At 48.0% G+C, this 14,396-nt stretch overlaps 1 protein-coding gene across 1 annotated transcript in view; it reads right to left on the bottom strand.

Moving 5' to 3' along the window:
- Positions 1-415: 415 nt before the first annotated feature.
- VSTM5 (V-set and transmembrane domain containing 5) overlaps positions 416-14,396 on the bottom strand; it is a 31,460-nt gene continuing 17,479 nt past the window's right edge. Inside the window, exons 2-4 of the mRNA XM_072726185.1 lie at positions 2,917-3,243; positions 2,683-2,823; positions 416-2,555 (exon numbers count right to left, since the gene is read on the bottom strand). Of these exons, the coding sequence (XP_072582286.1) occupies positions 2,512-2,555; positions 2,683-2,823; positions 2,917-3,243 (512 nt within the window). The 3' untranslated portion in view covers positions 416-2,511. The remainder of the gene's footprint in view (positions 2,556-2,682; positions 2,824-2,916; positions 3,244-14,396) is intronic.

Genomic DNA, 14,396 nt, shown 5'->3' on the forward strand with positions numbered 1-14,396 from the left:
AGAAAGGACAGTAAATACCTTTTTAATTTCTTAGACTGCAATCTGAGAGGACGTTCTGTCCTGCACCTTACACACTGTTGAACGAGGGGGAACAACGGGCGCATCTTTATTTCAGCCCTTCCCAGAAGCAGAAAGGACCCAATTGAATTACGATTAATATTCTGGAAGCAAAAATTTTGAAATCGTCTTCCGGGAAGACACAGGGCTGAATGATGGGCTGATTAGTGGTCGTTTTTCAGGACTGCAGAAGAATGTTTATAGTTAGAATCAATATTATTATTCCCTTGTCATTTAAAAAATGTGCCAGACACACGGCGGTGGCTGAGGGTTTTGCTTCTGCCCACAGCTGATGGAAACCTCACCCAGGGCCCCCCAGGGCCTGCCGGGACTGGGCTCACACACAAAGGACCAGGGCTTTATTTCCAGGCTTTATTTCATTCTTTAATTTTGTTCACAGCTTAAAACATAACTTACAGCTTAACATTTCCAGTGGTCAACCTCTAGAATTTGGTATTTTCTTTTTTGAAAAACAACAACAACAAAAAAATCCTTCAGGCTCAGGAATCAAATACTTCCCAAGACAATGTTCAGAATGGAGGAGCTTTAAAAGTGCAAATAAAGAAATGGAAAGCTGGGGGAGCAACTTTTCGTGAGTTTTGGGGGGCAGTTTATTTTACATTTGGGTTTGTCAATGGAAGCCTCTCACTGGGTATGCTTTTCCATTTCTTTTTCTTTTTCAAGATTTTATTTTTAAGTAAGCTCTACACCCAACATGGGGCTGGAACTAAGAATCCTGAGATCAAGAGTCACATCTCTACCTCCTGAGCCAGCCAGGTGCCCCTCCATTTCTCCTTTTATTCTGAAGATAACCACACCTGACTTCTGACAAGCTGAGAAGTTCTGGAAAGCAGGAAGTGTGACAGAGGACACAGAGATGCCAGCAGCTGCCCAAATCCAAATCGGTTTCCCACTGATGGGCCTTCTGTGTGAAAGAGGAGAAAAAAACTAATCAGATTATCCTTGACTCTCTTTTTGTTTTGCTACTCCCACCCCACTTCTTCACGGCATTGGGGACTGGTACAAGAAACCTGTCCCAGCCCAGAGCCTGGGGAAAGGACCCAGGTGTGCACAGGAGGTGGCCTGAGAGTGAGAACCTTCTGTGGCAGGTGCTCAAGCTACAAATCAGTTGTGTGGACCAACTGCTCTCTTGCCTTTTGAATCGAGTAGTGCCTTTAGAGTCCTTCTGGAAGATCGAAGAGCTCCTGTCTGACTACTCCAAAAGATCTCTTCTGGTAACCGTGAATTTAGAGAACGGCTTCTTACCCAACTTCTCCATGCAAATTCTTATTTGCCACATGGGAAGTAAAACAGATGTAGACATTGAAGACTTAAGGAAAAGAGAAGGGAATGTTCTAGCTCTCCTTCACATCCACATGGGTGAATTTGCAGGTGACATAGCTCCTGACCTCAGCCTTCACTGTAACCAGGATGGTACTTCTGCTCTGTAGCTAACAGTGTTACAGAGAGAAAAGATAATGGAACATAAATTCATGCTACTTTAGAGCTTGCCAAATGCAAGGCGGGATGGAGACACTTTCAAGTAAACACAGTGGCCAACAAGCTGAGGATGAGAGCCAAGGCCAGTTGTGATCCAGTCCCTCATTTCAGCTGGAGCCCCAAGACCCCAGAGCATTTTATGGGTGGGGAGCACTCAGTAGAGTGCTTACTGCTTTCCAGATCCTTGAAGAATCCTCATGCTTTCCTCCAATTGTTCGGTGGGCTGTCTGGACACTGTGGGCTGCACGGATACCCTGACCCTGAGGTAGGTGAGTGCCAAGCGTTCCTCAGCCCACTCGGGAGAGCGCGAGGGCCCGACTTGACACAAAGTGTTGGTGACTGAGGAGCAGCGGTCTGAGGCCCCAGCTCATTTGCCAGTCACACCACCCGGTGCAGGCTGACTCTCACACAGGCACCATGACCCGGCTGGGTGGGAAGCCATCTGGACCCCAGTCTCCGCCCACTGAGGACAAGAACATCTGTTTTTCTCACACCAGCCTAAGTTGGGGCTACAGGAGAGAGAAATCCAGTGAATGTTGGAAAGGTTATTTTCTCCCTATTCCTGCTTCTAGGGCCGACTCCTCGGGAACAGGCGAAGCGCCTTCTCCCTAAAGCGTCAGCCCAGGACCTGGGCCTGCTCGGACCACCTCACCAGGGCCTGGCAGCCTCCCGGGCTCTCCCTCTGTGCGGCAGGCACATCCTCTAGCTTCTCACAGTAGCTCCCACAGCAGAGCGGACAAGAGCACGGGCGGCCAGGCCGGGCTGGCTGCGCACTCGGCGGGGACGTGCGGCCTGGGCCACCCTGGCGTGGGTGCCCAGCAAGCAGCCAGGCCGGCGCCAGGCCCTCCATGCGGGGGGCAGGAGGCTCGGAGGGTGCACGGGACGCCTTGGCTCCTTTGGCTGGAAAATGCTATTTTCCCTGTGAGGTAGGAACGTAAGTGGGCGCAGCCGTGGCTAACACTCGACGTCCTGTAGCTCGATTTCCTCCGTTGCGCTCTCTGCAAAGCAAATACAAGTGGCTCAGCCGCGGATGGGCCGCACGTGGTTTCTGGGGGGGACAAGGATGCCCCGCACCCCTCCGGCCGTGAGCGTGAGGCCGGCTTATCAGGGGGCCCAGAGAACTACCTGTGAGTTTGTGGCGTCTCTTCCGCTGGAACTTATATGCGCACTTATTACAGACCCACATGAGGCTGATGAGCAGCGCGGCCACGGCGGCCAGGAAGGCCAGGAAGACGGCGACGAAGTGCAGGTCTTCATAGAGGATCTCTGCGGGCGGGAAGGGGACGGTCAGGCCTCTTCTTGGCATGGGGTGTCTCTCCCACAGCCTGGCCATGCCGAGGGTGCCCGGCCCCGTCTTACCCGACACGTGCAGCACGATGGTGCCCAACTGGCTGCCCCCCAGGCGCTCTGTCACCGTGATGACGTAGTAGCCAGAATCTCTCACGCTCACGCTGAAGAGCTGGATGGAACCGTTGTCGAAGGTGCAAAGCCTGTCCTGGTGGCTCCGGGAGATGTTGGCCTGAGTCCCCGGCCGCCACTCCACGAGCTTCTGGGCTCCCCAGCTGGATGTGTACTTCCACTCGATGGTGGGGACCCCATGGCAGGAGTAGTCCACCGACAGCAGGATGTCTTCCTCCACCGTGGCATTGATGGCGGCCTGGGGGATGTACAGGGACACACCCTGACCTGCGGGATGGAGTCCAGACGTGGGGCAACGTACAGATGAGCTGACAGGGCAGTGGACTTCCGGGATGTGTTAATTAATTTAGCAAATATTTGCTGAGCGCCTCTTACGGGCCAGCCTGTCTTCTAGGTTCTGGTGCCGAGGCCACAGTGGTGAATGTTATAGACTGGATGTCTGCATCCCGTGGCCCTGAAATCCCTAAGTTGAAGCCGCAACCTCTAGGGTGACTGTCTTTGAAGATGCAGCCTCCAAAGAGGGAGTTGAGGGTCAATGGGATCATAAGGGTGGGGCCCGGCTCCAATAGGATTAGTGTCTTTTTAAGAAGAGACACTGGAGAGATCTCTTTCTCTCTCATTTCTCCACAGGGATACAAGAGCGAATTGAGAGAAAGTACACTGAGAGGTTGTGGTGAGAAGGTGGCTGGTCTACAAGCCAGGAAGAGAGCTCTCACCAGAAATTGAACTGTGCTAGAACTTTGATCTAGGAATTTCCGGCCTCTGGAACTGCAGGAAAGTAAACTTCTGGTGCCTCAGCCCCACGGGCTGTGGGATTTTGCTATGGTCTAAGACCATGAACAAGACATGAGGTTCTTGTATCCTGGATGAACGGGAGGCTCCCTGGAGCTCCATCCTATGAGGGAGACATGCAAGGGTGCACTAAACCAGCAAGATCATTTCAGATCGTGCCAAGCGCTTGGAAGACAATACAACGGGACGGGGCACCAGTGACCGGTGAGGGTGAAGATGGCACACGGCCTTCGAACAGGCAGGGAGGACCTCGTGCGGAAAATGACATTTGAATGGAGACCCGGAGGACGGGCAGGCGGCTGTGGAGACTGGAGGAGGGAGTGAGCACAAAGGCTGCGAGGTGAGGCCGAGTGCTGGGCTCCTTGAGGGACAGAAAGCAGGCCAGCATGCTGGAAGGCGAGCCCTGGGGAGAGACGGGATGAGGCTGGACAGCTGGCAGGACACAGGCCGCGACGGGAGGGTTAGGGGCAGGGTTTCACTCAAGGCAGCTGGGAGCCACCGAGGACTTAAGCGGGAGGAGGCACTCTCCATTAGGCTTGAGAATGTCTGCTGTGGAGAACGTTCTCGGGCTGAGGAGACGAGAGCAGAAGCAGGAAGGGCCATCAGGTGGCTGCGACAGGGGAAGCTGTGTATTTGGAAACAGGAAGGACAAAACATGCTAACGACCTAGATGTGGGCGTGAGTGAGGCCAAGGCACCAAGCAGAGCTTTCTCTGCGAGTGTGCGGATGTGCAGTAGTGCCCGCCGTTGACCAAGGTTATGTATATATGCCGTTGTGCACGTATTAAGCAAACACCACGCATAGGCCCCATGCCAACCACTTGATATGCATTGTCCCACTAAGGTCCCACACACAACCTACCACAGTTCCATCAAGCATAGAGCAAGCCTTGTTGTCAACAGGACTAACTAGCTTGTCAAAGTTCATTCTGCAAGGCAAACAGCCACATAAGGGCTGCTCGCTCCAAAGCTCACATATTTGACCTCTAGGTTCATGTCAGTAGTCAGTGGTTGGCAGTGGAGAGCACAGAACGTGACAGGTGCCCCCACACCCAGAGAGACTGGTCAGAGCTGGCTGGACCCTGGATAATGAGCAGGGCAGGGCCTACACTTGGAGCCCATCCCCTGATTTCCATGTCCACTTCCGGTTCGGCCCCCTCAATCTTTGAGTGCCCAGTTGCCCCGAGCCCCTGCTGTGTGGCTCCGGGTAGCCACACCTGTTACTTTCTCGCTGTCCTCTCCCATCTCATCCCCAGCACAATCCATCAGTATTCTTCTAAGGCTCTTGGCTAGGTGACTGGAAATAATCTGATAAACGTCATGCTGAAAAATTGGGAAGTAATAATGGTTTTCAAGAGTTACAACTGCCAAGTAACAGAAATACAGTTTTTCCCCAACTCTGTATTTTAAAACATGTTAAATTCAGAGAGAAGTTGAAAGGCAAGTACCATTAACATGTACCCTCTCCTTAATTCACTAGTTAGGACCATTCTGCCATATTTGCATTCTCTCTCTCAGAAAACAGAAGTCAAATTCTAGATCAGCCCACAGAGGGCAGGAGGTATATATTTTCTTCATCTTTGTGTCCCCTAACAATTCCTCACATGTAGTGATTGGTTAAGTGTTTGTTGAGTGAATAAAAAAGTGAGTGACAAAATATTTATAACAAGAAGGGTGAGCTTTCCTGATAGAAACATTGTGCTCATTTTTCAGAGCCCTTCAGCAACGTCTAAAAAGTAACACACATATAATTTAGCCCAGACTTTATGTGCCGGTTACTATAATATATACTTATTGTACTTACCAATCCTTCCCTAATGTTTTACATAAGTCAGCAACATGCCCATGTAGCAAGGAAATGGAAAAGATGGGACTTAAATGCAGCTGATTCAAAGCCCTGTGTTTTTCCCTAAAGACACCAGCAAAAAATTAGAAATAATAAATGAATTCAGTAAAGTTGCAGAATATATGGTATATAGAACTGTCGTATTTCTATGTACTATAATGAGGTAGCACAAACAGAAGTTCAGAAAATATTCCATTTACAATTGCACTAAAAATAATAAAATACCTAGGAATAAATTTAATCAGGGAGGTAAAAGACCCCAATGAAGAAATCAAAGAGGAAATAAAACAAATAAACACAAATAAAAACACAAATAAAACACATACACACAAATAAAAACACAAGCCAAAATCTGGGACACAGCCAAAGCAGTTCTAAGTGGGGAGTTTATAACAATGTAGGCCTACCTCAAGAAACAAGAAAAATCTCAAACAATCTAACCATACATATAAAGGAGTTAGAAACAGAAGAACAAAGGCCAAAGCTCGTAGAAGGAAGAAAGTAAGATTAGAGCAGAAATAGAAACTGGAAAAAAAAAAAGAAAGAAACAATAAATGAAACCAAGAGCTGTTACTTGGAAAAGATAAACCAAACTGATAACCCTTTGGCCAGACTCATTAAGAAGAAAAAAAAGAGAGAGAGAGAAAGGAAAAATACAGCAAAACCAAAACCAAAACAAAACAAAACCCTCCCAAAAAAAACCAACAAAATAAAAAAAAAAAGGAGGAAGGAGTCAAATCAGAAATGAAGTAGCAATAACAACTAACACCACAGAAATACAAAGAATTATGAGAATAATAAATATGAAAACTTATATGCCAACAAATTGGACAACATAGAAGAAATGGATAAATTCCTAGAAACATATACACTCTTTCACAAATGAATCAGGAGGAAATGGAAAATTTCTATTACTGATCAATTACTAGTAAAAAAAATTTAAATGGTAATCAAAAAACTTTCAACAAATAAAAGTCCAGGACCAGATGACTTCACAGGTGAACTCTAGGACATTTTTTTTCCCTAGTTTTCCTTCCTCTTCTATTTTTGGAATAATTCGAGAAGAATAGGTATTATGTCTTCCTTAAAGGAGTCCTAAAGGGGCGCGTGGGTGGTGCATTTGTTAAACATCTGCCTTTGGCTTAAGTCATAATCCCAGGGTCCTGAGGTCAAGCTCCACATCTGGGCCCCCGACTAAATGGGGCGTCTGCTTCTTCCTATCAAAATGCCAATAGCATTTTTCACAGAACTAGAACAGTTAATTCTAAAACTCACATGGAACTACAAAAGACCCTGAATAGCTAAAGCACTCTAGAAAGAGGAGCAAAGTAGAAGGTATCACAATCTCAGATTTCAAGATATACTACAAAAGTAATTAAAACAGTATGATATTGACAGAGAAAGACACAGATCAATGGAACGATACAAGGACCAGAAATAAACCCACATTATATGGTCAATTAACCAATGACAAATGAGGCAACATTATACAATGGGGAAAAGACGGTCTCTTCAATAAATGGTGTTGGGAAAAATGGACAATCACATGCAAAAGAATGAAACCGGATCTCTTTCTCACACACAAAATGTAACTGAAATGGGGCAGCCCAGGTGGCTCAGCGGTTTAGCGCTGCCTTCAGCCCAGGGCCTGATCCTGGACACCTGGGAGTCCCACGTCAGGCTCCTGCATGGAGCCTGCTTCTCCCTATGCCTGTGTCTCTGCCTATCTCTCTCTCTCTCTGTATCTCTCATGAATAAATACATAAAATCTTTAAAAAAAAATGCAACTGAAATGGATTAAAGACCTGTGAGGCCTGAAACCATAAAACTCCTTAAACAGAGGCAATAATCTCTTTGACATAAACCTTAGCAACATTTTTCTAGATATGTCTCCTCAGACACGGGAAGCAAAAGCAAAAATAAAGAATCAAGAGTACACCAAAATACAAAGGAAACCATTAACAATACAAAAAGGCAACCTATTGAAAATATTTGCAAATGGTACAGCCAATAAGAGGTTAATATCCAAAATACATTAAAAAAAAACTATAGAACACAACACCAAAACATCTTAAAAATGGGTGGCAGATGATCTGAATAGCTATTTTTTCCCAAGAAGACATCCGGGTGGCCAACAGACACATGAAAAGATGCTCAACATCACTCATCATCAGGAAATATCACCTCACACCTGTCAGAGTGGCTAAAATCAAAAAGTTAATAAGTGTCAGTGAGGATGTGGAGAAAAAGGAACCCTCATGCACTGTTGGTGGGAATGTGAATGAGTGCTACCATTGTGGAAAACAGTATGGAGGTTCCTCAAGAAAAGACAAACAAAACTGAAAACAGAACTACCATATGATCCAGTAATTCCATTGCTGGGTATTTACCTAAAGAAAACAAAAACACTAACTTGAAAATATATATTCACTGGTGTGTTTACTGCAGCATTATTTATAATAGCCAAGATATGGAAGCAGCCCACGTGTTCTAAAATGAATGGATAAAGAAGATGCAAGGTACACACACACACACACACACACACACACACACACAGGAATATTACTCTTAAAAAAGAATGAGATTTTGGGGATCCCTGGGTGGCGCAGCGGTTTGGCGCCTGCCTTTGGCCCAGGGCGCGATCCTGGAGACCCAGGATCGAATCCCACATCGTGCTCCCGGTGCATGAAGCCTGCTTCTCCCTCCGCCTGTAGATTTTGCCATTTGCAAAAATATGGATGGCTCTAGAGAGTATGATGCTAAGTGAAATAAGTCAGAAACTCAAAACCATGTGATTTCACCTCTGTGAAATTTGAAAAACAAAACGAACAAACAAAAAGCAGAAACAAACACATAAATTCAGAGAAGAAATTGCCGGTTGCCAGAGGGGTAGGGGTAGGGCAATGGGCCAAATGGGTGGAGGGGAGTGGGAGGTGCAGACCTGTAATTACGGAGTAAGTCATGAGATGAACGGTACGGCACAGGGCGTATAGTCAATGATATTGCAATAGTGTTGTACGGGGACAGAGCCACGCTTGTGGTGAGCACAGATGGCATAACAACGACCTGTTGAATCACTTTCAAGCTGTGTACTTTGTGTACTTGAAACTAAGGTAATATTGGTTTTTCTTATGATAGTATAACTGACATACATAAAAACAGACAAAAAACTTTTTCCACTTCACTTTGTGACTATCGTCTATTTGTCTATGTTTTTGGATTTCTCTGACCCCAAATATGAGCAGTTAGAATAGTAATTACTCTCAGATTGGAAGAATCACATTTTGAACTCATGACAAATCTGGATCACAACATATGTGTATTTCATGTACACTCTGTGTTACACATGTTGGTCCAGGTTACCACCAGGCTAGTTTCCTGAACTACCCTTCCAATACCTTTAGGGACCTGCATTTTAAGCCTTTCAGGTTAAACTCTGGCCCAAGAAATAGCAAAACTGAAAAGCAAATAAACAAAAGTAACAAGCCCCAGTTTCTGAGGTGCTGATATACCACCTGGGTGGCTCAGTCAGTTAAGCGTCTGACTTTTGGTTCAGTTCAAGAGTCATGATCCCAGGATCCTGGGATTGAACCCCACAGTCAGGCTCTCTGCTCAGCAGGGAGTCTGCTTCTCCCTCTCCCTCTGCCCCCATCCCCTTGCTCTCACGCTCTCAAATAAATCAATCTAAGAAAAAATAAATTTTTAAAGAAGCCTTTTAATAATCAGACAAACTAACCAGGCGTTTAACTAGATTTTTGGAACAGAGAGTTCCTTCTATCTATCACATGGAATTAGTAATAAATTGTCTATAATAAAGATGGAAAATTAACAGTTCCAAGAACTTAAAGGCAAACTGCTTGTCACCTATTTAAGAAGTTGAATTAATGAGTAACCACCTCTGTACTTCATGCTAAAATCATTCAGAACAATTCTAGAGAAAGCTAGTAGCTACCCCAATACTCAGACCTGGCTCAAAGGTTCTATCCAAGAAGTTTGGTTCAATAAATGGGATTTTACTTATAAAATGAATATAGGCAGCCATTAACAAGAATGAGTTTTGGGGCACCTGGGGGGTTCAGTCGGTGAAGTGTCTGCCTTTGGCTCAGGTCATGATCCTAGGGTCCTGGGATCGAGTCCCTTGTCAGGCTCCCTGCTTGGTGGGGAGCCTGCTTCTCCTTCTCCTTCTCCCTCTGCCCCTTCCCCTGCTTATGCACTCTGTCAAAGAAATAAGTAAAATATACATTTTTTTAAAATGTCATTCTGGGAGGCAGGGAGGTATTGTGGAGGCACCTGGTGTGAGCAGGATCCACATGGTTTGACCCCAGGGCCTCCTCTCTGTGAGACGTGGAGAAGTATCATCACCTTCCAGAACCGAGGACTGGAAAGCCTCTGGAGGAAGGCTGCGAGGCTGAGGTGACAGGACCGGTGTGAGGCCTAGCAGCGTACAGCCCTTAGGCCCCCACACCTGCCTTCCTGGGCTCAGGTCTGTGTCACTGGCCTTGGGGTGGCCAACCGTCCTTGGGTGCCAAGGTCTGAGTGTTTGCCCAGGACTAGGGAGTTTTGGTGCTTAAAGCAAACCAGGACAGCTGGCACCCAGACATTCAGAGCAATGCTAAAGAGCAAAGAGAAACCTCTAAGGTATACAGGAGCAATTTCTGAGGCTCCCAGGGGTGGGGTGCAGAGGCAGAGTGGAGGGAGGACCAAAGCTACTCCTCCCTTACCCCTCTGGCTTCCTAGCTCACCTTCATGGTCAGCGATCCCACCACAGCCCCACAGTCACTGAATGCCACCCCCACCTGCCATCGCTTGCTCTGAGGCAGGGCACTGGCTCATGGGCGCTGGCCTGGGGAAGAGTATCATGATTATGCCCATTTAAAAAAAACTTTTATTTATTCATGAAACACACAGAGAAGGCAGAGACACAGGCAGAGGGAGAAGCAGGCTCCTTGCAGGGACCCTGATGCGGGACTCGATCCCAAGACCCCGGGACCACGCCTGAGCCCAAGGCAGACACTCCACTACTAAGCCACCCAGGCATCCCTGTTATGCCCATTTTACAGAGGGGCAATGGCAAGTTCCCTGAGGTTAGGGATGTTTGCAACATCAAAGTGGCTGAGCCAAGAATGAAGTCCTGTGTCCTCTCCATTGTCTGGGTGGTGAGCCAGGAAGCCTGCAGGAGCTGGGGAGGGGAGGGAAAAGATATTCATGGAAACGGAGGCTTGAAGAATATAATTTTAAAAGCGTGGAAAAGAGAGGAAGAGCAATCAGGGCTGGGAGAAGGGTGAGCCCACCCCGTGAGGCACGAGGGATCCCCAGCTCTCAGCCCAGCTGAGTAAGAAGCCAGGTTATAGGCTGGGGAATCTGTGACAGGCCAGAGGTTCTGTGAGGGAGCGAGCCCTCGGGCAGGGAGTGATGGAACGAGTTAGGGACAGACGGGGCTAGGCAGGGAAAGGCCCAAGGCCAGGCTCCCAGCAATCTATGGGCTCCCATAAACCCCAAGGACACCAAAAGGCCCCAGAGTCAGGCTCCTACTAATCCCAAGAAAACGGAGTTAAGACGGTAAAAACAAAAAATAAACCTGGCTCCAAAATGTTAGGGAGGGTCCCTCTTTTAATGGCTACTAAGTAATCACAGAAATCCCAGCTGTAGGAAATGTGGGGAGGAGACAGTAACCCGAGAGAAGGCAACACCTGGTTAGGGCCCGGGATATTTACAAAAACACATCTTGTTCGTTATTAGGATAGTTACAAGTCCTCCCAGTTTGTTCTGAGTATCGGCTCTTTGATAAGAAATTCACCGAGTTCCCTGGTCAGTTGCCTACAGAGGGACCCTGCAGGCCCTCAGGGCCACCCTGCCGGACCCCTCTCGCTTCTGCGGCTTCTCTGTTTCTCTGCCCGATAAACGTCTATCGCCTGGCCCACTCTCTGGTGTCCGTGAGATTCATTCCTCGACCCCGTGACACAAGAACCAAGCTCTCCCGTAGCAGGAGGACCGGGGGTGGTCCTCAAATAGCGGCACAGCATGATCGGAACTGGGCTTCCCGAGGGCAGTCTGGCCTCAGATTTATCGTTTACACACATCCCTTGCCCTGCCCGATCACCACGATCACCACGGGCGCCTGTCCCACGCCCCTTCAGCCCCAGGACAGCCCGCGGAGCGCTGGGGAAGGCCCAAGGCACCGGCTGGCAGCCCTGGGGCAGGGCCGGGCAGCAGGAGGAGCACACGCCTAGGAGGCCTGCCCAGACCTCCTGTCCCATCACGCAGCTCAGAAACCCGGGAGCCCAGCACAGTGCCTGACACTTTGTGGGTGCTCACGATATACTGGTATAATGAACAAGTAGACACGCGTGGCCTGCTTGTCCAACTGCTGCCCCTTTGCGGGGCTGGGGGAGGGGGTGGAATCAGAAACAGGGAGATCTGTGTTGAGCTGACGGAGATGCTGGTGAGACTCCTTTTCCCAGCCCCAAATCTGCTGAGGAAAAAAAAAAAAAAACACCACTCAAAGGAGAAACGGTTGTTTTAAGCTGCAACTAAAACATCCACACCTCTCTCTCAACTTCTGTCATTCTTGAAACAAGCAAGCCTGGAATTTTGGAAACAGGTTTCCTTGTGGGAGGTCAGCTGAGCAACTCGAAACATTGGGGCTTTGGGGCTGAGATGCCATGGAACAGTGTTGCCGACAGACATCTGTGCACAGTTTACAGGTTCTCCATCCCTCCTGTTAGCTTAGGAGTAAATTCCCCCTCTCGGTGCCTGCTTACCTGGTGACCAACACTCAGCTCGTCTGCCCCCCACCCCACCCCCACCCCCACCCCCACCCTGGCACCATACTGCTCCCTGGTGATCTTGCTGCATGATGGCCATGGGGAGTCACCCAGATGTCAGCCAAACCCAAACAACATGGATAGAGCAGACTTAGGCGGAGGCTGGCAGGCTGCTCCCCGTCATCAGGCTCCTGTAGTGGCACCTCAACCACAGGAAGATACACAGATCACTCCAGAATGGCGACAGCCACCATTTCAGTTGGTAACCAACCACCTGTTGGGTACTAGCTGTCATATGCAGTTATCACAGCCCAGTGAAACCCAGGCTGGGAAAGCTGAACGCCTGAGCCACTATCAGCTGGGAAAGATGAAGAAGTTTGATAACGTCATGTCATCAGAAGTATGCAGAAGTCACACTCCCACATTACCGCGCAGTTGTAAATGGGTGTAACTTTCTTGGAGGGCACTACGGTAGAATCTATAATAATTATTAGCACATATGCACCTTGATCCAGAAATGCCACTTTTATGAACTGATCCTACAAGTGATAAGGGCACACAGAGGTAGGTTTTTCATGGACGCAGAGCGTGGACCATAGCAGCAACAAAGGACTGGAGACATCCTATGTGCTCACTGGTAAGGGACCAGTAAAGGAAAACAGGCTCTTCCACTACTCTGGATACTTCTGACACCAACCACCTGGTGCACACCCCACTCTGGAGAGTGCCCCCACCTCGGACACCGACCACAAGTCCATGCCTCCTGTACTTCTGACCACCTGGCCATAAATCAGCTGTTTCCACCACCCCTTCCTCAGGTTCAATAATTTGCTAGAACGGCTCACAGAATTTAGGGAAGCACTTGACTCACTACTACCCGTTTATGATAAAGGATACAAGTCAAGAACAGGACATGGAAGAGATGCACAGGCAGGTATATGGGACTGGGTGTGGAGCCCCCATGCTCTCTCTGGGTGACCCCCACCCTCCTAGCACCTTGATGTGTTCACCAACCTGGAAGCTCTCCAAACTTCTTCAGTTAGGGTTTGGGGGAGGTTCCTTACTTGGGAAGAATTGATGACATCATTGGCCGTTGGTGATGGACTCAATCCCTAGCCTCTCTCCTCTCCCCAGAGGCTGAGGGTGGGGAGGGAGATCAGGGCTGAAAGTTCCAACGCCCTAATCCCACCTTTATTTCCTCCCTCAGCCAGCCTTCCTTTTCCAAGAGTCACCTCGTGAGCAGACTTAGCACTCTGGAGATTCCAAAGGTCTTAGGAAGTTGTGCATTAGGAACCAGGGGATAAGACCACATATTCTAACAGGAGATGCTCCTATCATTCTTGTCACCCAGGAAATGACTAGGACTTCAGGAGCTCTGTGTCAGGAGCCAGGCAGAAGGGACCAAATACAGATTTCTCACTGTCGCAACTGGCTAAACAAATGATCAATATTTACATTCTCATACTACAGACATTTAAAAAATGAGATACATCTATATGCACAGATATTAGGTTATCTCAAAAATAACATGAAATGAAAAAGCACAAGGAAGAACAGTATGTAGGGAATACTTGCATTTAAGTAACTCTATGTGCATAGCCCACACCAGCTCATCCATATACAGCACAGAAAATCTCCGGGAGGATACTGCAAAAGCCAGGGCTGTGGGGATCTCTAGAGAAGGACTGGACGTCTGCGTGGAAGAAAGTTTTACATTTCACTTTCTACCCTTTTGAATAGTTGGGACTATCTTAGCAAGTTTGTGAATTGCTAAAAATAAATAAATAAATAAAAGCGGCATGGTCCTAAAAATAAATAAGATGCATGCCAAGGTTGGGTCTGAGCAACAGATTTTTTGCACTTGAAAATGCACGTGTGTACAATTAACAAAGTGCTTCACAAGCACTGTCTCCACCAGGGAGGCCGGCAGGAGACCTGAGTTAAAGAACTATGCTTTGGGGGATCCCTGGGGGGCTCAGCGGTTTGGCGCCTGCCTTTGGCCCAGGGTGTGATCCTGTA

Source organism: Vulpes vulpes, chromosome 11 (assembly GCF_048418805.1).
Source record: "Vulpes vulpes isolate BD-2025 chromosome 11, VulVul3, whole genome shotgun sequence".
NCBI classification, from domain to species: Eukaryota; Metazoa; Chordata; class Mammalia; order Carnivora; family Canidae; genus Vulpes; species Vulpes vulpes.